At 42.9% G+C, this 21,526-nt stretch overlaps 1 protein-coding gene across 10 annotated transcripts in view; it reads right to left on the bottom strand.

Annotated features, from left to right (window-relative positions):
- STARD9 (StAR related lipid transfer domain containing 9) overlaps positions 1–21,526 on the bottom strand; it is a 114,411-nt gene that overhangs the window by 30,378 nt on the left and 62,507 nt on the right. For 8 of the 10 annotated variants that reach the window (XR_011258187.1, XR_011258188.1, XR_011258186.1 and 5 more), the window contains exons 8-21: positions 20,374–20,443; positions 18,428–18,500; positions 14,215–14,282; positions 12,982–13,079; positions 12,368–12,577; positions 12,092–12,189; positions 11,067–11,144; positions 9,033–9,104; positions 5,986–6,165; positions 2,923–2,961; positions 2,352–2,403; positions 1,870–2,007; positions 1,082–1,164; positions 856–959 (exon numbers count right to left, since the gene is read on the bottom strand). Coding sequence is in view for 7 of the 10 variants with exons in the window: in XM_069596059.1 (XP_069452160.1) it covers positions 856–959; positions 1,082–1,164; positions 1,870–2,007; positions 2,352–2,403; positions 2,923–2,961; positions 5,986–6,165; positions 9,033–9,104; positions 11,067–11,144; positions 12,092–12,189; positions 12,368–12,577; positions 12,982–13,079; positions 14,215–14,282; positions 18,428–18,500; positions 20,374–20,443 (1,363 nt within the window). In the remaining 3 variants the exon portion in view is untranslated. The remainder of the gene's footprint in view (positions 1–855; positions 960–1,081; positions 1,165–1,869; positions 2,008–2,351; positions 2,404–2,922; positions 2,962–5,985; positions 6,166–9,032; positions 9,105–11,066; positions 11,145–12,091; positions 12,190–12,367; positions 12,578–12,981; positions 13,080–14,214; positions 14,283–18,427; positions 18,501–20,373; positions 20,444–21,526) is intronic. The other 2 variants (XM_069596062.1, XM_069596066.1) reach the window with 1 other exon arrangement.

Raw genomic sequence — 21,526 nt, 5'->3', positions numbered from 1 at the left:
ACAGGAGCCCGGGGGGCTGTCAGAACCCTCACAGGCACCCTGAGTTCACGGTGTGGGACAACCCCCCCGCACCAGGGCCTCACAGACACTAGGTTCCCTGCTGACATTTGCTACAGGAAGTCCTCAAGGTACAAGACACTGGTGGCTTTCAGAACGGAAGGATACCACTGCTCCCAGTATCCAACCCACAGGGCATCTCGATCTGGGAGGCAGCTCCTTCACTGAAGTGGACAAAGGACGACTGTGAAGAAGAAAAGCAGTTGCTACGAATCACATAGAAAACTGACTCCATACTCCACAGTCTCAAGGCAGGCAAAGCAGGCAGATGAGGGCAAGAGCCCAAGATAGTTTCATGTTGTTCCTAGAGTTCCTGAACCCTTGCTTACGAGGGAAAGAGGCTTCTCAATCCTACAATAACTTAAAAAACTCAGAGGAAGCTGGTCCTGGAAGTTAACTGACACATATGTGAGCTCACACACAGGCAGGCCAGAATTCAATGGGATCCATGGGAGGCAGGTCTGAAAGCAGCAACAGATATCCACAGTTACACCACATGTAAATCTTGTGGACAGAGAAGGTGGCCACAGGAGACATCAAGTGATATTAGTACACACCTCTCTCAGTGATGAAGGAAGTGCGACATCCAAGGGGAAGGGAATGAGGACCATGACCACTGGCCGGCCACCCACTGGCTGAGCGGCTAGCTCACCATCCTCAGACCACTCACCCAAGGTGGTTCAGGCCAGGCTTCATTCCCAACTTGGCTGCTACACTCAATTCTTCCCTGCTCCATGTTGTAATGAATTAAAAGCAAAACCAATAGGCTCCACAGTAGAACGAGCAACTCTCTCTCACCTTTCCTTCCAAAGCAAAGGGCAGAGACACATCTGGGAGGCAGCGACATCTCCACCCAAGTCCAGCCACTCCAGAGAGCCACTGCCACCAAGAGCCTCTCCGACCTGTGGATAAGGAAGGAAGCCTCCTCACCCCTATCCCAACAGATACAGACGTAGCTCGGCTCCCCCACCAGAAAGGCGAAGCAGGGAGGTCAACAGCCACGTGGAGAACGCCATGTGCTCACCTGCCTCCTCTGCCGAAGGACGGCGGCCTCTGCAGGGTGGTTGAACCGGAACTTCTGTGCTTTCCCCAGGGTTATGACTGCTCCTGTGGCATAGACACCAAACTAAAATCAAGCCCCAGCTCATGTTCTGAGTACAGTAATGTGCAGGGCACTGTTCTGGGGAACAAAGTCCCACCCTCAGTAAGGTGATCATTTAGCTGAGTCAGTAAGATCTGCACTCCCTGGATATCATATAGCATATGCATTGAACTAATGAGATGAACAGGAGAAGCCCTGGTATTCCAGGGGAAAGCAAGTGGAGCTCCAGGTGGAGCAGTCAGGGAATACTCCATGCAAGAAGGGGTACCCAAGTTCACCCACAAAGAACACAGACTCTGAATAGATTAATAGTAGTAGTAATAATAGCATTAATCATCATTATGAGTGTTTTCTGAGTGAAAAGAACACTGTTAAGAACATTACACAGATTAGCTCATTCAATCCTCACAATGATTCTATTATTATCCCCATTTTCTAAATGAGGAATTTGAGGCTCAGGGACCTTCCCAAGGACGTACAGCTAACAAACACAGGTACTAATTTCAGAGAGTCATTCTCTGCTCGGGGGTCCTGGACTTGGGGTCTCTATTTACAGGAAAAGGACCATATTAGGAAATCTTCAGATCCCTGGGTGCAGAGGCTGGTGGTACCATTCTTAAAGCCTGCTTCACTGAGCCCTCTGGATCTGACTGAGAACAGAGCTGGTCCACCACTCATGCTGGCATAAACTGGGCTACGGGTAGTCCTACCTTGGGTGAGACGGCAAGAGGAGGTGACCTCTCGGCCGTTGACTGTGCAGCGGGCCCCGCGGGCAGGACGTAGAATGACGACCCCACAGGCGCTGGTGATAGTGCAGTGGTCTCTCTCGATCCACTGACCCTGCAGGACTATAGACAGTGGGGGCAGTGGGGGGGGGCGGTCACTCGGGTGGAGGCATAGCCCAGGAAACATCTCCGCCTTTCTTTTGATGAGATCAGAATCCACTTCTGGAAGATCTCACATCATGACAGAAGAGGAAGAGCCACCACCTGAAACCACCCAGACCCAGATGGCCCCACGGTGTGTGTGTCTCCTCCTCTCATGTCCAAGACCCACAGCCTGGCAGCAAAAGAGGAGCAGCCCTTCAGAACTCCAAGATTCCTTCCTCTCAGAACCCTCAGCTTCCTCGGAAAGAAAACCCGTCAGGCATGAACACCTACACAGAGCATCAGACCCATACACTGTCACTCACCGATGTCCTGTTCCTGCTCCGAGTCAATCCTTCCTATTTTTGTCGTCCCCTCCTAAACGGAAAAACAAAGCCATTTTAAGGAGAATAAAAAGGGATGCAGCCCTGCCCCAAAGGAGAGTCCACCTGTTTGAGCACTGACGCTGTCTCCCCATGCCCTCCCCAGCCTCCTTTCCACACCACTTCTCAGCTTTGGTCCAGGCTACTCTGACTGCTCTGCCCACTCACTATGCAGCCCAGGATGCCCCTGGGAAGGTGTGGGCAAAACAGTACAGGACAGCTTTTTGCAAAGTGAATCCCAGGGACGGGGGAGCCTGGTGGGCTGCCGTCTATGGGCTCGCACAGAGTTGGACACGACTAAAGTGACTTAACAGCAGCAGCAGCTAGCACTGGCCAGCTCCTTTCTGTCCTGTAGCCTCGAGTTAGGCAGTCAGAGCTTCTCTAGCCTGAGGAAGTGGGCACATGAGTACGGCTTTCTCCCAGGGACTAAGGTTAGTGTGGCCCAAGTTTGGTCCAAGTCAGTCTCAAAGAGACATGCTTTCTATGACGATGTATGGAAGCACAGGATTTTTACCTTCTTAATCCGCAGATGAAGTTTAACAGACACCAGATTCTAAGAAGAATAAAGCACAAAAAGGAGGAAAACACATCTAGAATTAAAAAAGACTGAAAGAGAGTATAAGAGAGGAGGTAGAAACTGGAGTTAGTATCAGTGAATCACTGGGTTAGTAGAGACCATACCAACACAGTTTAAGAGCACAGCTCTGTTTGAGGAAGGCAGTGATGTGGCAACGGGGATGCGAGTCTAGAGCTGAGTCTAGAGCTGTGTTTATCATTTACTAACTATCCCCTATGTACGGGGCACTGCGCCGAATGCTTTACAGACATTTCTCATTTAATACTTTAACACCTAGAATGTAGTAGTATGATCCTCTGCATAGAGGAGGAATCTGAAGCTGATAGGAAATAAGCGGCCCTGGGGGCCCACAGACGACACAGGACAACTCTGGCTAGGATTCATTTCTCTCCTGGTCCCGTGCCCATGCTATTCCAACCTCACCAAACCACCTGCCTGGTGACCAATGCTTGTTAAGTGACTAGAAAGTTCTATGCTAGGCTTCACTGTCAACAGCCAGAAGGGAGGGCCCTGCAGCTCTCCCAAAATCACTTGTGAAGAAAGACTCCTGGAAGTAATAAATGAGGATCTGGCTCCCTCCCAAAATCCACGACTCTCCAGAACCCAGGCTTTCCTGCTCAGCCACTGAGGATTGCATGAGCCAATGGATGCCGGGCTCTAGACTCCACCAGCCAGAATGGAGGGAGAGGGGTCAAGACTACTCTCAAGGGGTCAGGGTCAGCCCTAATGATGTGGCACGTTCCTCCCAAAGGGATAAAGGCCACAGCACATCCCAGCCTCTGGATCTGCAGAGCAGAAACCACCCAAAACGTGCTGGCATCTCACTTAATGTGGGCTGAGCCAGCACCTGCTGCTTTATGCCTCTTTCTTGGGAGGAACAGCAAAACAAAGGCAGTTATGAGGGTGAAGTCCAGGATATCAATAACCTGTGCTCCTCCCACCCTTTCACTGCTCACTCCCCACCCAAGCTGCCTCCCAAGGTGACTCAGGCAAACAGCTCCCAGGCCATTGTTAGGGACTAGGTCTGGGTTTGGAACCAAGTTAGCAAATAAAAACAGAGAATCTAGAATGACTACTGTTATACTACTACCCAACCCAGGATGTAAACAAGCAAAAAGGAAGGAAATAGGTAAAAACCCATAGAAATGCCAGGATTAGAAGCAGACTGAGAGACTTCCCTGGTGATCCAGTGGTTATAAATCCTCCTTCCAAAGCAGGGGATGTGAGTTCGATTCATGGTCTCTGAACAAAGATCCCACATGCCTCAGGGCAACTAAGCCTGCACGTTGCAACTAGAGGAGCCCACACACTGCAACCTAGATGAGCCTCCCCAGCAAAAGCAGACTGGGGCCTCATGCCTAGGTTCACTACCAGTGTGTGAGGGAGGGAGCGACCCTCAGCGCACTGACTCGGCAAGGGCGCCAGTGACCCAGGATCGTCCATCTCCTGCCTCCAGCTCCATCTGCCCTCATCCTTCAGCCCTCTGCTGCTACCCTAACTCTGTCACATGATGTCTGCCTTCATCTGCTCACTCCACATCCAGTCAATGCATCACATCAGCTCTACTCAAACACTAAGCGTTTTATTCCATCTGGTCTCTCCTGACCTCCAATCTTTCCCTATGGCTCTGACTAACGGAACGATCGATTGCCTTTGGTGTTTAGATTTGTTATTAAAGTCTCAGCCGTTTCTGCCTGGAGCATTTTCACTGAGATGATTTATGCTGTGTCAAAAAAGAAGCTACTTTAACTTTCTGTCTGGGAGGCTCAGTCTCTGACAACTTCCCCAAGGGCTCAGCCTCAGAACACAGACTTGCTAATAAGTGCATGAGTCTTGTTGAGGTCTCCCCACCACAGGCACTGCAGCAACAGCAACCTAATTTCTCCAGGGATGAAGGCAGCATCACATATCCCCATAAACTCTGCTCCTTTTAAATGTCGGTTTAACATGCTGGGGACAATTATGAAAATGCAGATTGGATTTCCAGTGAGCATAGGACTCTTGGCCACATACAATATGTTTCCCTGGTGGCTCAGATGGTAAAGAATCTGCCTGCAACGCAGGAGACACGGGTTTGATCCCTGGGTTGGGAAGTAGGGAATGGCTTCCTACTCCAGCATTCTTGCCTGGAGAATCCCATGGACAGAGAAGCTTAGTGGGCTACAGTCCATGGGGTTGCAAAGAGTCGGACACAGCTGAGTGACTAACACGTTCACTTCAACGTATGTTTAGCCCATCCATGGGGACTGTCCTTCTACAATAGGACAAACGCTTTTGATGAGGACAGGATATAAGACTCTACCTACCATGTGTCACTAACTCTCAAAATGCTTTATTTAGAAGTAAGGCGGCCTCCAGGTGACAAAGAACGACGGGAGCCAGGTCTTTACAGAAGGGCTTCACGTCATTCTATTTCCTCTGGATGCTTGCATGTCGCACCCTGGTCACCCTTAGCCCACCAGCTCTCCAGAGTTCTGCATGCTTTTTATAAACTTCCTAAATCAACTTCCTCTCTCCTCTCTTCTTTCCCAGGCAAACCTAGTAATGGAGAAGGGGGGTTGACTGAAGTGGGAAAGTACTAGAAGGGAACTGTTTCTTATCCTTTGATCCCTTTAGCCCCTGAAAGCCCTCTGTGAGCTGGCTGTATCTGCGGGGAGCGCTCAAGAGTGCTGGTGGAATTATGAGGTTGGGATTTCACCTCTAGGAGTGCATTCCTATGCTTTAGGAAGCCAGAAAAGGAATATAAGCAGCATCTTTCTTATTTTAAATGAGGAAACTGAGGCACAGAAAGCAAAAACAAGAGTGACAGTAGTAACAGCTGAAAAACAAATTCTGATTTCTAGTCTTCTGCTCTATTCATACAAAAATGAAACAGATCACAGCTGGTGGGCAGACCTGGCTTCCTGAGGGCAGTTCTGCCGCCTCGGCTGCCACTGGCCTTTCCCTCCTGCACCTCTGGGGCCTGCAGCTCAAGGAGGGGGGGTGCACCCGCCTGCTCACCTTGAGGTGGTAGAGCACAACACCTGTGCTGAGCACGTCGTCCTCCAAGGCCATCAGGTGTGGCAGGCTGGAGTCAATGACCAGCCCAGCCTGCCTCTTGTTGATGTCCACTCTGTAATGTTCCATGAGAGCCTGCCACTCGTTCCACTTCCGGGCCCAGTCTTTAGACAGCTGGTCTGTCTGTGGAGACAGAGGGGTGGTCTTGGACACTCAGCACGAGGAGCAGTGTCCAGTGCCATCCTGGCCCATTTCCGGGCATCACGTCCTCACTTTCCTCCCCAGGGACTACTCAAGGCCCCACACAGGCCCTTGCACCTCCTCTGTAAGCTCTCTGTGTTTTCTAAGTTTTACTCAATAGTTACTATTAATTTTATAAATAGAAACTCAATAAATGTTATTTTTAACGTTTTCTGCAATGAGCATGTATTGTTTTTAGGGGGGAAAAGAGCACCATAAATGCTATGTTTGAAAATTAGTTGGGGGACTTCCCTGGTAGTCCAGTGGCTAAGCCTCTGTGCTCCCAATGCAGAGGACCTGGGTTTGATCCCTGCTCAGGGAACTAGATCCTATATGCCACAACTAAAAAATCCAGCATGCTAAAGATCAAAGATCCTATGTGCTGAAACTAAGACCCAATGCATCCAAATAAATATCAAAAAAATTAGCTGGGATGTGAGTCAGACATCTTGTTTAAATTTCCTTCTTTGCATGACCATCCTGTGTGATCTACACTGGGAGTCCTCTTGTGACCTAACACTTCCAGAGGTATACCCTTGAGTTCTAATATAAGTTTGCGCACCCCTCAGAGACCCACAAAGCACCAAGAGTGGTCTCTCCAGGGAGAATGAAGGCTATAAAACTGGTCTGAAAGACCGCGCAATAGTAAAGTAACAACAGCAGTAACAATAAAACACTGAGGGCTTACTATGGATCAGGGACAGAATTTTCTTTTCTTTTCTTTTTTAGGAACAGAATTTAAAAAATAAATATACTAAGGCTTAGAGGCCTTAAGCTAAGCCCACTGGGGAAATGTGAAGGAACAATGTTGAATGCTGCTGCTGCTGCTAAGTCGCTTCAGTCGTGTCCGACTCTGTGTGACCCCATAGACTCTATGCAGCCCACCAGGCTCCCCCGTCCCTGGGATTCTCCAGGCAAGAACACTGGAGTGGGTTGCCATTTCCTTCTCCAATGCAGGAAAGTGAAAAGTGAAAGTGAAGTCGCTCAGTCGTGTCCGATCCTCAGCGACCCCATGGACTGCAGCCTACCAGGCTCCTCTGTCCATGGGATTTTCCAGGCAAGAGTACTGGAGTGGGGTGCCATTAAAGTGTCCTTTTTCCTTCTTGTGGTGGAAATTGATGTCAAGGCAAGAAACTTCCTTTGGGAGTGAAGAACTGAGGAAGACCAGAAAAGGAACTAGATTCAGCTAACCCCTAATCTCATAAAGAAGAAAACTTAATTTTTTTTTAATTAAGAAAAAAGAAATCATGACAAGTTTAGGTACAAGTATTTTATGATCCTAGAAATATTCTTTTCCTTTTTTTGGCCATGCCACACAGTTTACAGGATCTTAGTTCCGCCACCAGAGACTGAACCCATGCTTCCTGGAGCAGAAGTGCAGTCCTAACCGCTGGACTGCCAGGGAATTTCTGAAACATTCTTTTTAATGTTATAATCATTAAGTTGAAGTTTGAAAACTACAGGATACCTAAAAAGGGCTGGCAGAGGTGGGTGGCAGGGCACACTCCCCTGAAGGTGCTACAGAGGACACCTCCCCTCTGGAGACCTTTATCACCCACTCCTACCTGCCTAAAGTTCTAAGGCCAGCAAGTGGCAGGTTCAAGTCCAGTATGCCAGCCTGTATAATGTAAAAATGCTAATGAGCCTGGAATGAAGCAAAAATCAGAATATATAGCTAAACAGAATTTTTGAGAAACTTCTGAATATCGGAAGTAGTCTTAAAGTTTCGTTTGAGTAACAAAATACTGACATAGCCAGGATACTGTAATAATATACAAGGATGATGCAGTGGAACACTAGAAATGGGGACATTCATTTACAAGACCTAAATCCAACCTGTCACCAAATAATGCCTACCACTTCTTCCTTTTAAATGTCTCCAGGAATTACCACTTGATTCAATCTCCCCAAATATAATCACCCTCATAGGGTCACAAAAACAGTCTCTTTCCTTGTTGGTCTGTTTCCAGGCCTCAATCCATCCTACATGCAACTGTCATATTAATTCGCCCTATATACTCCTTTATCATGTCACCAGCTTGGTTCAAGAAGCTGTGAGTAACCTGCTTATGTCAAGTACACAACTCCTAAACCAGCCCTCTCCTCCCCTCAGTGCCTCTACCAGGAGCACGTATCCTGGCTGGCTCCAAGGTCCTCACACTGCACGTGTCCACATGCTCTCACACCAGCTCTTCTCTCACTTCTGTGGCTTTGCCTCTGTCATCCCTCCCTTATCCTGACACCTCAGCCCATCTCCTTATCGAACAGACCGTATCCATCCTCCAAAGTCTAGTTCAAATTCTCTGCCTTCCTACTCCAGCACTGAAGCTGTCAATGAAAGTTCCAAGCCACCATGATTTCTTCTTTCTGAAGCTCTTTCCATCTAACTCACGTACGTTCAGCATTGAATCATTCTCTAAATGTGCTTCCAACTAGACTGCAAGCCACCTGAGGGCAGGGACTTCTCTGTGTCTCCTGCAGCATCACGCTGAACACCTATTTGGTGCTCAGTGAATACCTGTCATTTAGTTGATTTACTTATTTACTGGAAAATAATTTTTTTCTAGGCTACTGTACTGTCTGAAAGGAGTTATCATGATCCCCTGAGAGAAGAAAGGAGAGTCAGAAAGCCAATCAGCAGGCGTAAGACAAACATCCCCGAACTCAAGGCTCAATGGAGATAAAAGTTTTCTCCATATAGAATCTCTCTGTCCTGATAAGGGAGCAGTCCTGGCCCACGAATGATGGAGGGAGGTCAGAACTGTTCCCAAGGTGAAGCGAAGCACAACAGAGCGCCCCAACATACCCACCTTCAATTCATTTTGGAGAATCAGCTCCTTCAGGTTTTCATCCTTTCCCTCATTCAATGAATGGAAGTTTCTCTGTTCAAAGAGAGAGATGTGGACAGTATGGTACTGGCACAAAGACAGACATATAGATCAATGGAACAAAATAGAAAGCCCAGAGATAAACCCACACACATATGGACACCTTATCTTTGACAAAGGAGGCAAGAATATACAATGGAGTAAAGACAATCTCTTTAACAAGTGGTGCTGGGAAAACTGGTCAACCACTTGTAAAAGAATGAAACTAGATCACTTTCTAACACCGCACACAAAAATAAACTCAAAATGGATTAAAGATCTAAATGTAAGATCAGAAACTATAAAACTCCTAGAGGAGAACATAGGCAAAACACTCTCAGACATAAATCTCAGCAGGATCCTCTATGATCCACCTCCCAGAATTCTGGAAATAAAAGCAAAAATAAACAAATGGGATCTAATTAAAATTAAAAGCTTCTGCACAACAAAGGAAAATATAAGCAAGGTGAAAAGACAGCCTTCTGAATGGGAGAAAATAATAGCAAATGAAGCAACTGACAAACAACTAATCTCAAAAATATACAAGCAACTTATGCAGCTCAACTCCAGAAAAATAAACGACCCAATCAAAAAATGGGCCAAAGAACTAAATAGACATTTCTCCAAAGAAGACATACGGATGGCTAACAAACACATGAAAAGATGCTCAACATCACTCATTATTAGAGAAATGCAAATCAAAACCACAATGAGGTACCACTTCACACCAGTGAGAATGTCTGTGATCCAAAAATCTGCAAGCAATAAATGCTGGAGAGGGTGTGGAGAAAAGGGAACCCTCCTACACTGTTGGTGGGAATGCAAACTAGTACAGCCACTATGGAGAACAGTGTGGAGATTCCTTAAAAAATTGCAAATAGAACTACCTTATGACCCAGCAATCCCACTTCTGGGCATACACACCGAGGAAACCAGAATTGAAAGAGACACATGTACCCCAATGTTCATCGCAGCACTGTTTATAATAGCCAGGACATGGAAACAACCTAGATGTCCACCAGCAGATGAATGGATAAGAAAGCTGTGGTACATATACACAATGGAGTATTACTCAGCCGTTAAAAAGAATTCATTTGAATCAGTTCTGTTGAGATGGATGAAACTGGAGCCGATTATACAGAGTGAAGTAAGCCAGAAAGAAAAACACCAATACAGTATACTAACACATATATATGGGATTTAGGAAGATGGCAATGACGACCCTGTATGCAAGACAGGGAAAGAGACACAGATGTGTATAACGGACTTTTGGACTCAGAGGGAGAGGGAGAGGGTGGGATGATTTGGGAGAATGCCATTCTAACATGTATACTATCATGTGAATTGAATCGCCAGTCTATGTCTGATGCAGGATGCAGCATGCTTGGGGCTGGTGCATGGGGATGACCCAGAAAGATGTTATGGGGAGGGAGGTGGGAGGGGGGTTCATGTTTGGGAATGCATGTAAGAATTAAAGATTTTAAAATTAAAAAATATATATAAATGCAAAAAAAAAAAACAAAAAAACAAAAAAAAAAAAACAAAGAGAGAGATGTGCTTCATGGGCCCCACCCTTACTCTTAGGAAGGAAAGGTACAGATAAAGGAAAGGCCTTATTGTTAAAATCAGAACCAAATCAGAAGGCTAAGTATTGGGCTCAGAGTGGTACAAAGAAGGAGAATTCGAGGTAATTTTTTCTGGTAAATTTTTCTGGTAATTTTTTCTCATACCCCTTATCTGCCCACATACAGAACAAGGGTCATGCAGGCTGATGCCCTCTGGACAGCAAAGATAATAGAGTAAAAGGGTGTCCATCCCTTCTGAAACTACACAGGTAATCATAACTCCTGTCCTGTCTCTGCTCCCACTCTGCTCTTCAAGCATCACCTGATTGAGAATACAGAATGCAGCAGGGCTCAGATCCTCTGCAGAAGAGAAGGGTCTCCTGAGGACAGACAACTCCTGATGCCCACATACCAGCTCAAAGCTCAGCAGCATGGCTTTCAGTCTCCCAATCTCCTCCCTGAGTTCTCTGATCAACTTCACATTTGCATCCTGAAACACAGAGAGAACTCGGTCACCAATGACTGATATGAAGGCCCAAATGGCTATGAGGTGCTACTCGCAATGAGCCTGAAGAAGCAGATCATTTCTTTAGAGTAATTTCTAGGGCAGTCTTTTCAAAGTGTGGTCCCAGGACCATTAGGAACTTCACCTAAGAGCTAGTGAGAAATACAAAACCTGTGGACTCCCATTCCCTACAATGCCCCAACACCTACTAAATCATAAAGTCTTCCCGGCTGGTTTGACAAACCGTCCAAGTGATTCTGATACAGACTGAAGTTTCAGAATCATTGCCTTAAAGCAGGACATTAGGCAGGTAATACGAACGTCAGAGTATGCTAATCTTCCAGTATTAGCTGCTAATCTTCCAGTATTATGTGTGACTAAATTTAGCACCTAATTATTGATACATTGCCCTTTAAAACAGTCCATAGATGAGCTATACATGGGCCACTCATTTGTAATCCCTGCCCTGGAATTTTTTACCAAAACTGCAAAGCAAATGAGGAACTTTTAGAATATTCTCATCGTTAATTCAGCTTTAAAGGCTAAAAAATTCTTCATATGCCACTTTTAGCCCAAAACAGAGATGTCACTGCAATTTGCATATGAAAAAAGGCACAAAGCAACATGAACTCAGAATAAAGGCAGTAAACACAAACACTCCTAAGCGATCTTTCCTCTAGTGGCAATAGTGTACCAGGGATCTTAAGATCAATGGCCATAGGGAAACACCTAAAATAAATTATTTTAAAAGGCAACTGGATGAAGCCAGTCGGGATATGAGAAAAGAAAGAATTTTGCTTCTTCATCACTTGGAGAACAAGTCTGGCCACTGGGGTGAGTATAAGGAGAAAGAAATAAATGAGAGGAAAACAGGAGAACTTGGTGAAAACTTGTGAGCTGTAGGAAATCAGGACTTCAGAGGGAGGTCTCACCTCATTTACCCTCGGTTTGTTGATGATGTTTTTGGCATTGGATGCATATCTCAGTGTACTCATGGTCTCACTGTAGCTAGTGTGTGCAGGAGAAATGGCTGGGGTAGAAGCAGAAAGTTAAAACACACACTGAGCCCTTCCCACCCAGCCCATGATCACTGGCCTTGCTGCTATCATCCAGGCTGAATAAGACCTTTGATGAAATGGGCAGCCATGGCCCTTTCTCTGAGGCAGAGCACCAGTCCTAACACAGAACCAACTCCACAGCCCACTCACTGGCAACCATGATGGTTCTGGAGTTGCCTCCGAGGCTGTCCTTCAGCAGCCAGGTCAACACTGAGTCCCGGTAGGGGATATATGACTGCCTCCGGGAGGGTCCCACTCCACTGCTGGTCCCGGAAGGAGAGCTAGGGAGCCCGCTGTCACCACCATCGCGTGCTGCACTGTTGAGGCTCTGGCAGTTGTTGAATACCTGAGAGTTCTGGGCTTAAAAGACAATAATAAAAGTGGAAGATAAAAAAAGGAATTATGAAACAAATGCAATAAAACAAACCAATGGCTGGAGAACACAGACATCATACTCCCTAATCCCTTTCTGTCTATGTCAGGAGGCTTTAAATGTGAGCCCTGAATTAGACCCTAGACTCAAGCAATGGAATATTTAAGACACGTAATTTCTCAGTCTCTCTTTTTGGAATGAGAGTGGTAGGATGATGGTAATGCCGTAATTGAAAACTATAAATATCAATTTTTCATGCCCCAAACCAGAAGGTAAACTTTATCAAAGAGAACCTTTTAAGTACGTACCCTATTTTGACAAAATGAAAACATGTGAATTGTTTTCCAAAGTCTCCCTCCCACTCTGGTCCTCCAGGTTACTGGCAAAATACCTAAGGTGGAGATGACGATCCCCAGAGTCACAAGAGACTTGTTGATATTGGCTCCTTCAGCAATCCGGTCCTTACAGTAACTGGGATCTGCTCTTTCACTAAAACACAGTCGATGAAAACAGAAACAGAAGCAAACAAGAAGACACTATCTTTTTAACACTGTTGAAAAACACTATCCATTGTGTTGCTCTTCATGTAAAAGATCCATATAATAAATATAACATGTCCATATAATATAATATATCCATATAATATAAATTATATATATAATATAGCCACATAATAAGTTCCAGAAATAATGTTACCGTCATGTCATGAACTGTCATCCTTCTATATCTCAGGCAATAAAAATCAAATAATTCATTACATTTGGCTGTCAGAGAACTTTGAGCCAAAAGTAATACTCATTTACTGTAATGATACCAATATAGCTTTCTGTTATATACCATTCCCCTTTTCTTTACTGTTTTAATTTCACATATTAATGGCTTTATGGTATCTGGGTCATTAACAGTTTCAAATTCCTTATTCAAGTAAATGGGAAATATTAAAAATTCACACTTCCAGTTGGCTGATACAGTTTCTTTCAGAAAGCACTTAAGCTTTTAAGGGAGCACTGTACCATATTAATTATTTAATAGTCTTAAAATAAGAAAATTTGCCTTATTTCATGTTCACTTTTTTCTGACTACATTATTCCTGAAATTTTCTTCTTTCTAGATATGTAAATAAGCAAAATTCATGCTTTCATCTAATACTTTTTAAAAAGGCAGTATCTTATCCCCAATACCGCAATGTTTTTTAAAGCTTTTCTTTTTTCTGAAGCGATGTGTAGAGCTGCATAAAATCAATACGAGGTTAAAGGGAAAAAGTGTGTTCAGTCACCTGTACTTCAAGCACCAGTTTTCAATCTTGGCTACACACAGCCTCACTCCCCTTGACTCCACTAACAGTCTCACATTTATTTCATCTGAGGTGCAGCCTAGGCACTGGGACCTCTGAAAGGTCCAGGTGACTTCAATGGGCAGCTAAGATTGAGAGCCCCTAACACAGAACTTCTCAGCCCTAGAAAACTGTAATTTTTTAACCTAGCATTCAATTTCTTTCTTTTGTAATTTTCTCAGGATGATTGAAATGTGTAAAAGGTGGGGAAAAGTTTATTCCTTGTAAAATGGGCAAGAACGGGGTCATTGTCAAGGAAATAATTCCACCTGGTTTTGAGATCCTAATTACCTGCCTGCTAGGTCCACAAGGTTGATCTTGCTAGCGATTTCAGAGGGGAGGTTGTTCTCCAGGAATGCCTGAGGGATGAAATAGATTTAAACAGTGTCATTTGGAACAACGTATTGTTGTTTTCCCCACAGACACCTTCCTAACCAAGATGATATTTGTTTTTTTAATTTTTATTTTTACTTTATTTTACTTTACAATACTGTATTGGTTTTGCCATACACTGACATGAATCCACCAAGGGTGTACATGCGTTCCCAAACATGAACCCCTCCTCCCACCTCCCTCCCCATAACATCTCTCTGGGTCATCCCCGTGCACCAGCCCCAAGCATCCTGTATCCTGCATCGAACACAGACTGGCACTTCGTTTCTTACATGATAGTATACATGTTTCAATGCCATTCTTCCAAATCATCCCACCCTCTCCCTCTCCCTCAGAGTCCAAAAGTCTGCTCTACACATCTGTGTCTCTTTTGCTCTCTCGCATACAGGGTCATCATTACCATCTTTCTAAATTCCAGATATATGTGTTAGTATACTGTATTGGTGTTTTTCTTTCTGGCTTACTTCACTCTGTATAATCGGCTCCAGTTTCATCCATCTCATTAGAACTGATTCAAATGTATTCTTTTAATGGCTGAGTAATACTCCATTGTGTTGGATTTTTAGCCAATTCACTCAAGAAATCTGTATTCTAACATCCTCTGAACCAGATGAGCTCTCAATATTTGACAGGTACAATCAGTAAGCCCTGGGTTCTTCCTTCATTAAAAATATGAGCAAAACTTCCATAGAGTAGGTAGGCAACCTCCTCCCCACCCGCCACAAAGTTTCCTGAGCACAGTTTACCAGGTAAATGCTCAACTCTGCTCTGGGAGGCTCTAACTCATCAGTAGAGATCCACAGCAGGTGGCGGTGTGGTGGGCAGGGGGGCCTGATTGGTTTGCTTCTTGTTCACCTGTCATGGGCTTCCCTGATGGCTCAGACAGTAAAGAGTCTGCCTGCAATGCAGGAGACCTGGGTTTGATCCCTGGGTTGGGAAGATCCCTTAGAGAAGGGAATGGCAACCCACTGCAGTATTCTTCCCTGGAGAATCCCAGGGACAGAGGAGCCTGGTGGGCTGCCATCTATGGGGTCGCACTAAGTCAAACACGAATGAAGTGACTTAGCAGCAGCAGCAGAACACAGCCTAAGTCACAGCACATTATTAATCTGCTGGGCAGGATTCTCTCTGTGTTTTAAGCAGGGGCATCCAGTCCTCAAGAGCAAAACCACGCTGGCTTTTTTTTTTTTTAATATGGGATTTTTGTTGTTTTATTTTAATGTTGTGCATCCATCACCAAAATCCAGTTTTAAAACATTTCCAGTAACTTCCCAAATTCCCTCAAGTCTGTTTGCAATCAATCTCCATTGTCATCTCCAGCCCCAGACCAACACTCAATTTTCTACCTATAAATCTGTCTTCTGAGGATATTTCACACAAACAGAATCATACAATGTCTGGCTTCTTTCATTGTGCATAATTATTTATAGATTTATTCATATTGAAGTACATGTCAAACAGCTCAATTTAATGGTTGAGTATTAATAGTATCAGCTGTATGAATATACCATGGTTTGTTCATCCATTCACCTCTTAATGAACATTTGGGTTTCCAGTTTTGAACAATTACTAACAAAGCTGCCGTGAATATTTGTGTATAAGTCTGTCTATGGACATATGATTTCTTTTCTCTTGAGAAAATACATAGGAGTGCAATGGCTGAATCATATGGTAGGTATGTGTTTAATTTTTTCAGAAACTAATTCTTTTTCAAAGTTGTTGTACCATTTGACATTCCCACCAGTACAATAATGTATGAGAACTCCAATTCCTACACATCTTGCCAGTATTTAGTATAATCATTCTTTTTAATTTCAGCCATTTTAAAAGGTGGGCAGTGATAGCTATTTGATGTTAACTTGCATTCCTCTAATAATTAATGATGTCTGCATCTTTTCAACTGCTTGTCATCTGTATATTTTCTGAAGTATCAGTTCAAAATTTCTGCCCACCTTTTTGAGTTGTTTTACTGTTACTGAGTTTAGAGAGTTTTGGATCTATTCTGGATACAAGCCTTTTATTTGACATACATTTTACAAATAAATTCTCCCTATCTGTGGCTTTTCATTTACTTAATACTGTCTTTTGAAGATCAGAATTTTTAAATTTTGACCCATTCCAAATTTCAATTTGTTCTTTTGTTCAGTTTATATTTATAGTGCCATTTCTAAAAATATCTTTGCCTAGTCCAAGGTCACAAGGTTCGCCCATGTTATTTTTCTATTATACAAGTTGAATGTTTTAGGTTTCACATTAGTGTATATGATCCAGCTTGGTTAACTTTTTAATAAAATATACATTAATGATTTTCAACACGTTTGGTGATTGGTTTTGGCCATCATTATTTTTAAATTTTTCTTATGCCTATTTTCTCTTTCTTTCTAGGATTCCCATTACACTTATGCTGACACACCTGATATCCGACAGGTCTGTGCAGCTCTGTTCATTTTTCTTCAATTACTCTTCTTCAAACTGGATGATTTCTATTGTTTTATCTTCAACTTCATTAATTCTTCTGACATTTCAAATTGACTCTTGAGTCCCATTAGTGAATTTTTCATTTCTGTTATTATACATTTCCAGAATTGCCCCCTTTAAAATAACATATCATTTTATTGAAATTCCCTTGAGTCATATCATCATGTTTTCCTTTAATTCTTTACAACATGGTTTCCTTCAGCTCTTTGGACATATTATATTAGCTACCTGGAAGTCTTTGTATGCTAAATCCAACAAGTGGAGTACTTGAGGCAGTTTCTAGTGACTTTTATTTTCCTTAGGTGTAGGCTGCATTTTCTTATTTGTTTTTACATGTCTTAATTTTTGGTTGAATACCAGACATTTTAGATAACAACATAACAACCCTGGATTCTGATCTTTTTCCTCTTGAAGGTGATAGTGATTGTTGCTTTGTCTGTCTGGTAACCTGCCTGGACTAAAGCTCTAATATCTGACTCCTCTACAACATGCAGCCAAAGAGGTCTCTATTCAGCTTTTTTCCTTTAGTTGTTTTTAATTTTAGGCTTGGATTCTAGGGGGCCACCTGTGTCTGCATACCTTAATGTTCAGCCAAAGACTGGTCAGAAATTGCAATTAAACACCTTGAGCCAATAGGACTTTTATTCTCTGCTGATGGATCTATGTGTGAGCTGGAAAATTCACTAAAAATTCTGGCCATTTTAAGTTTACTCCAGCAATCACTAGCCAACAGGGCCCTCTTGTGTCTCTTCTGCACATACATGCAGATTCTGTCAGTCAGGGCTGTATGGGCACATAGTCTCTGATGCATATGTGTACAGCTTCCATTCAACGCAGGATATGTGAAGATCTTATCAAGCTCCCTATGGCCATATCATCTCCCAGAATTCCCAGTTAAACCTCCAGATAATTTTCCAGTTCACTTCTTGCCTGAAGCAGATCTACAATCTCAGGTTAATGGAGCCACTGATCCCCTTGTTAGCTTGCCACCAAGATCACCCACTTTAACTGACAATGCTCCCAATCAAGTGAACCCCTCAAGCAGTGGCAACAACTGAGCTGCTGGCTTCCACCATCTGCCCTTCTCTGACTGAACTTCCTCACTGACAGAGATTGGGGTGTGGGTGGGGATGGGAGCAGCCCAAGGGAACATGCCATGCATTTGTACTCTTACCAGAAATTCAGTAGCTCTCTTGAATATATGCTTCTCCGTTTATATGGCTTTGATCTATTCTGAAATACTTATTTTGACAATTTTGTCTAGGTTTATTGTTGCTTTGGGGGGGTAGGATTTGTTAACCTCCTCACTCCATCATAATAAAAGTGAATCTTCTACTTTTTAATTTTAATGTATATTTTCATTCCAATCTTGCTTTTTATTTTAAATGCCCAGACTGATCATATGGATATGAAATGTAAGTCAAAGATACTGGGTTAGTCTTTATGAAATGCCTCTACCCCTTCTGGGTGAGCAGCTTAGTAGATTGTGTGTAGGTCCTACTTATAATATTAGGTCATATCAGAGGACCTATAAAGGGAAGGGTAGAAAGAAAGAAAAACAGGAAGATGGAAAATTAGTCAAAAGGAACAATGAAAGGAAGAAATCTCAGCAAACATTTAAGTGGTAACCAACCTGTGTATAGTAGATAGTGAAGATGGCATGGGATCTGCTGCTGGCTTCATGAACATGGGTTGCTGCTGTGATTCTGTGTACACAAGGGAAGAAAATTAGGACAAGATTGCTTATGCATGGTGGATCCTTAAGGATCCATGGGGAACACAAGAAAAAATGTTAGTGCTGAGGTTCACAAGTGAGGATCACAAAACACCAGTATTTAGTCTTTTATAGTTAGGAGAATGGTCCCAAGAGAGCAGAAGCAGTGTTCCAGGTACTGATATCTGAGAACAACAGTGAGTATAACTTCATACTAAACCACAATTAGAACTTATTTTAAGCAATAGAAGTTAAAAATCAGAATGGAAAGGTGTGATACTAGAGAGTCATCAACCTGGAAGAATATCCCTAAAACAGACCCATTTAAATTAGACAAGTAGATATGGAGAACTTGTTGGAAAAGAAGACTCAAAGACAGTGAAAGTAAGTCATTATTAAGAATATTACAGGATGCAGCATGCTTGGGGCTGGTGCATGGGGATGACCCAGAAAGATGTTATGGGGAATTGTAACATAACATATGTTATGTTATTGTAAGAATTAAAGATTTTAAAATGTAAAAAATAAAAAACTAAAATAAATAAATAAATAAAATTAAATTAAAAAAAAAAACAAAAACAAAAGACAGCAGCAGGTAAGACACAAGAATAAAGGATAGAGTGAGAAATTCCCCACAAAAAAAAAAAAAAAGAATATTAATCTCATGGTGCCAGAAAGGGCTTTAAAACTGAGATCTTGAATTACATGAACATCACGCTTAAGCCAGGTGAACAATGCACAGTCTCCCTGAGAGATTCACTTCAATGCTGACCTTTAAAGTCTGAAGAGTCCTCTCTTTATCTAAATCTAAGTCAGTCAATATGGCTTCAGTTTAAGACCAACTCATTGACTTCTGTTCTCAGAGAAGTTGCTGAACTGAAGAGTTAAAATCTAGAGGCTGGTCAATTGAAGGACTAAAAAGGACAAGGTGAAGCCTGACACTTAACAATCAAGGAACTCAGGGTACCCTGAAGATAGGAAGTAAGCGCTTCCAGGATAGTTCTATGAAAACCAAGGAACAGAAGTTTAAATTTAAATCTTTTCCTTTATGTTCAATTAACTCAGACATGTTATTAACAGGGGACATAGAAGACTCCAATTTCCTCAGTATTTTTTTTCAGGTGAAAAAGGCTATTTGGGGGCATATATTAATAACATTGTGGGTATTCCATAGTAACTAAAAATATAGAGTATTATCATAATTTACAATAGCTTTTAGGAGCATCTACAGCACCTAGTATTTCATAGCTGATTCTAAAGTCTTTTTGAGTAAACTTTACAAGCTTCCCAGATGGCACAGTGGTAAAGAATCCACCTGCCAATGCAGGACATGCAAGAGACATGGGTCGGGAATATCCTCTGGAGAAGGAAATGGCAACCCACTCCAGTATTCTTGCCTGAGAAATCCCATGGACAGAGGAGACATGGGGCTGCAAAACAGTTGGACACGACTTAGTGACTCAATAACAAAACTCAATAGCAAAACTTTTCTGGAAGAAAAAATGGTTTTCTGAAAAATTTTTAACTATATTGTACTATATCATCTCTATCAAGGAGAGGACAATGCAGGCAAGAATCATTTCTTTGATAAAAACAGCAGAAATTGTGTATTATAAGATAAAACATAGGGTAATTCTCTGGGCTTACTACCTAATATTACTATATCCAGGACAAACTCCAGCTTCACCACCAGTGAGAAGAGCACTAAGCCATGTCCCCCTCCCCTGGGTACATTTTCGTTCTGACAAAGGCCTCCTGATTGTGAATGTGGGGAGCGGCAGAGAATCTATACTGTAAAAGGGCAGTGAGAACACAGGAAAGAAGAATGAGACTGAAAGAATGACAGGGACAAACAAACCTGTTACCTGTTTGCTATTCCCTCCTCCAAGAGTTGAATTACTTGCTTATAGTTGGTAACTACGTGTTGCGATAAACCTATCAGATTTGTGAGGAGGAAAAGAGAGATTAAATAAAATTTTTTGGCAAAGTTTAACCTTTTCTTGCAGGTAATTAAATTTATTATCCTATTTCATATTAGTTGGCAGACAAGAATTGAGGAACAACTTAATTCATTCAGATAATGGATTAAATCAACAAATATTTACTGGAAGCTTCCTGTCAGGCACTGTGACAGTCTCTCTGGAAACATCAGTCTCTATGCTCCCAGAGATTATAGTCTAGAATTCATATAGTGGTTATGCTAACAACAAAAAGAATAATAATAATTCCTTACAAACAGACTCATGGACTTTGGGAATGAACCTATGGTTGCCAGAGGGAAGGATGAGGGAAAGGGAAAGTTAGGGAGTTTGGAAGGGACATGTACTCATAGCTATACTTAAAATGGATAACCAACATGGGCCTACTGTATAGCACATGGAACTCTGCTCAGTGTTATGTGGATGGGAGGGGAGTTTGGGGGAGAATGGATACATGTATGGCTGAGTCTCTTCGCTACTCACCTGAAACTATCACAACATTGTGGGTTATCAGCTATACCCCAATACAAAATTAAAAGTTTAAAAAAATCCTTAGAATTGTGCTATATTTAAGTTATAAGAAAAGTTCTCATGAATTACTTCATTTGGCCCTCATCAAATTTCTGAGGTAGATAGGGCCTAAATGCCCCACAAAATGGTGGACTCAATTTGACATACAAAACACAGTACACGTGTCCTTATCCTCCCACAGTTTACAGTCATGAGAAATCATACAAGATAACGTGGCCAAGTGCCACGGGAGGAGTAAGATAATAAATGCTGAGGAAGTCAGAGGAAAAGTCAGGGAAGCTCCATGGAAGAAGCGAGACTTGAATTTAGCCACTGGAGAATGGGCAGCTTTAGATAAAAGGTAAGGAGGCACTTAAGGGCACAGAAGTAAATCTTTATGGCTGGTTACCCACCAAGTCAAAAAAGGCCTTCACAACTGTGCTGGAGGATCTCTTTATTAGAGATTCAGGAACCAAAGTATCTTCACAGGCTCATAGCTGAATACAATTACACTAAAATTTAACATAGT

This window comes from Ovis canadensis, chromosome 7, assembly GCF_042477335.2.
Source record: "Ovis canadensis isolate MfBH-ARS-UI-01 breed Bighorn chromosome 7, ARS-UI_OviCan_v2, whole genome shotgun sequence".
In the NCBI taxonomy this organism is placed as follows: domain Eukaryota; kingdom Metazoa; phylum Chordata; class Mammalia; order Artiodactyla; family Bovidae; genus Ovis; species Ovis canadensis.
This window is presented reverse-complemented; position numbering and strand designations above follow the sequence as displayed.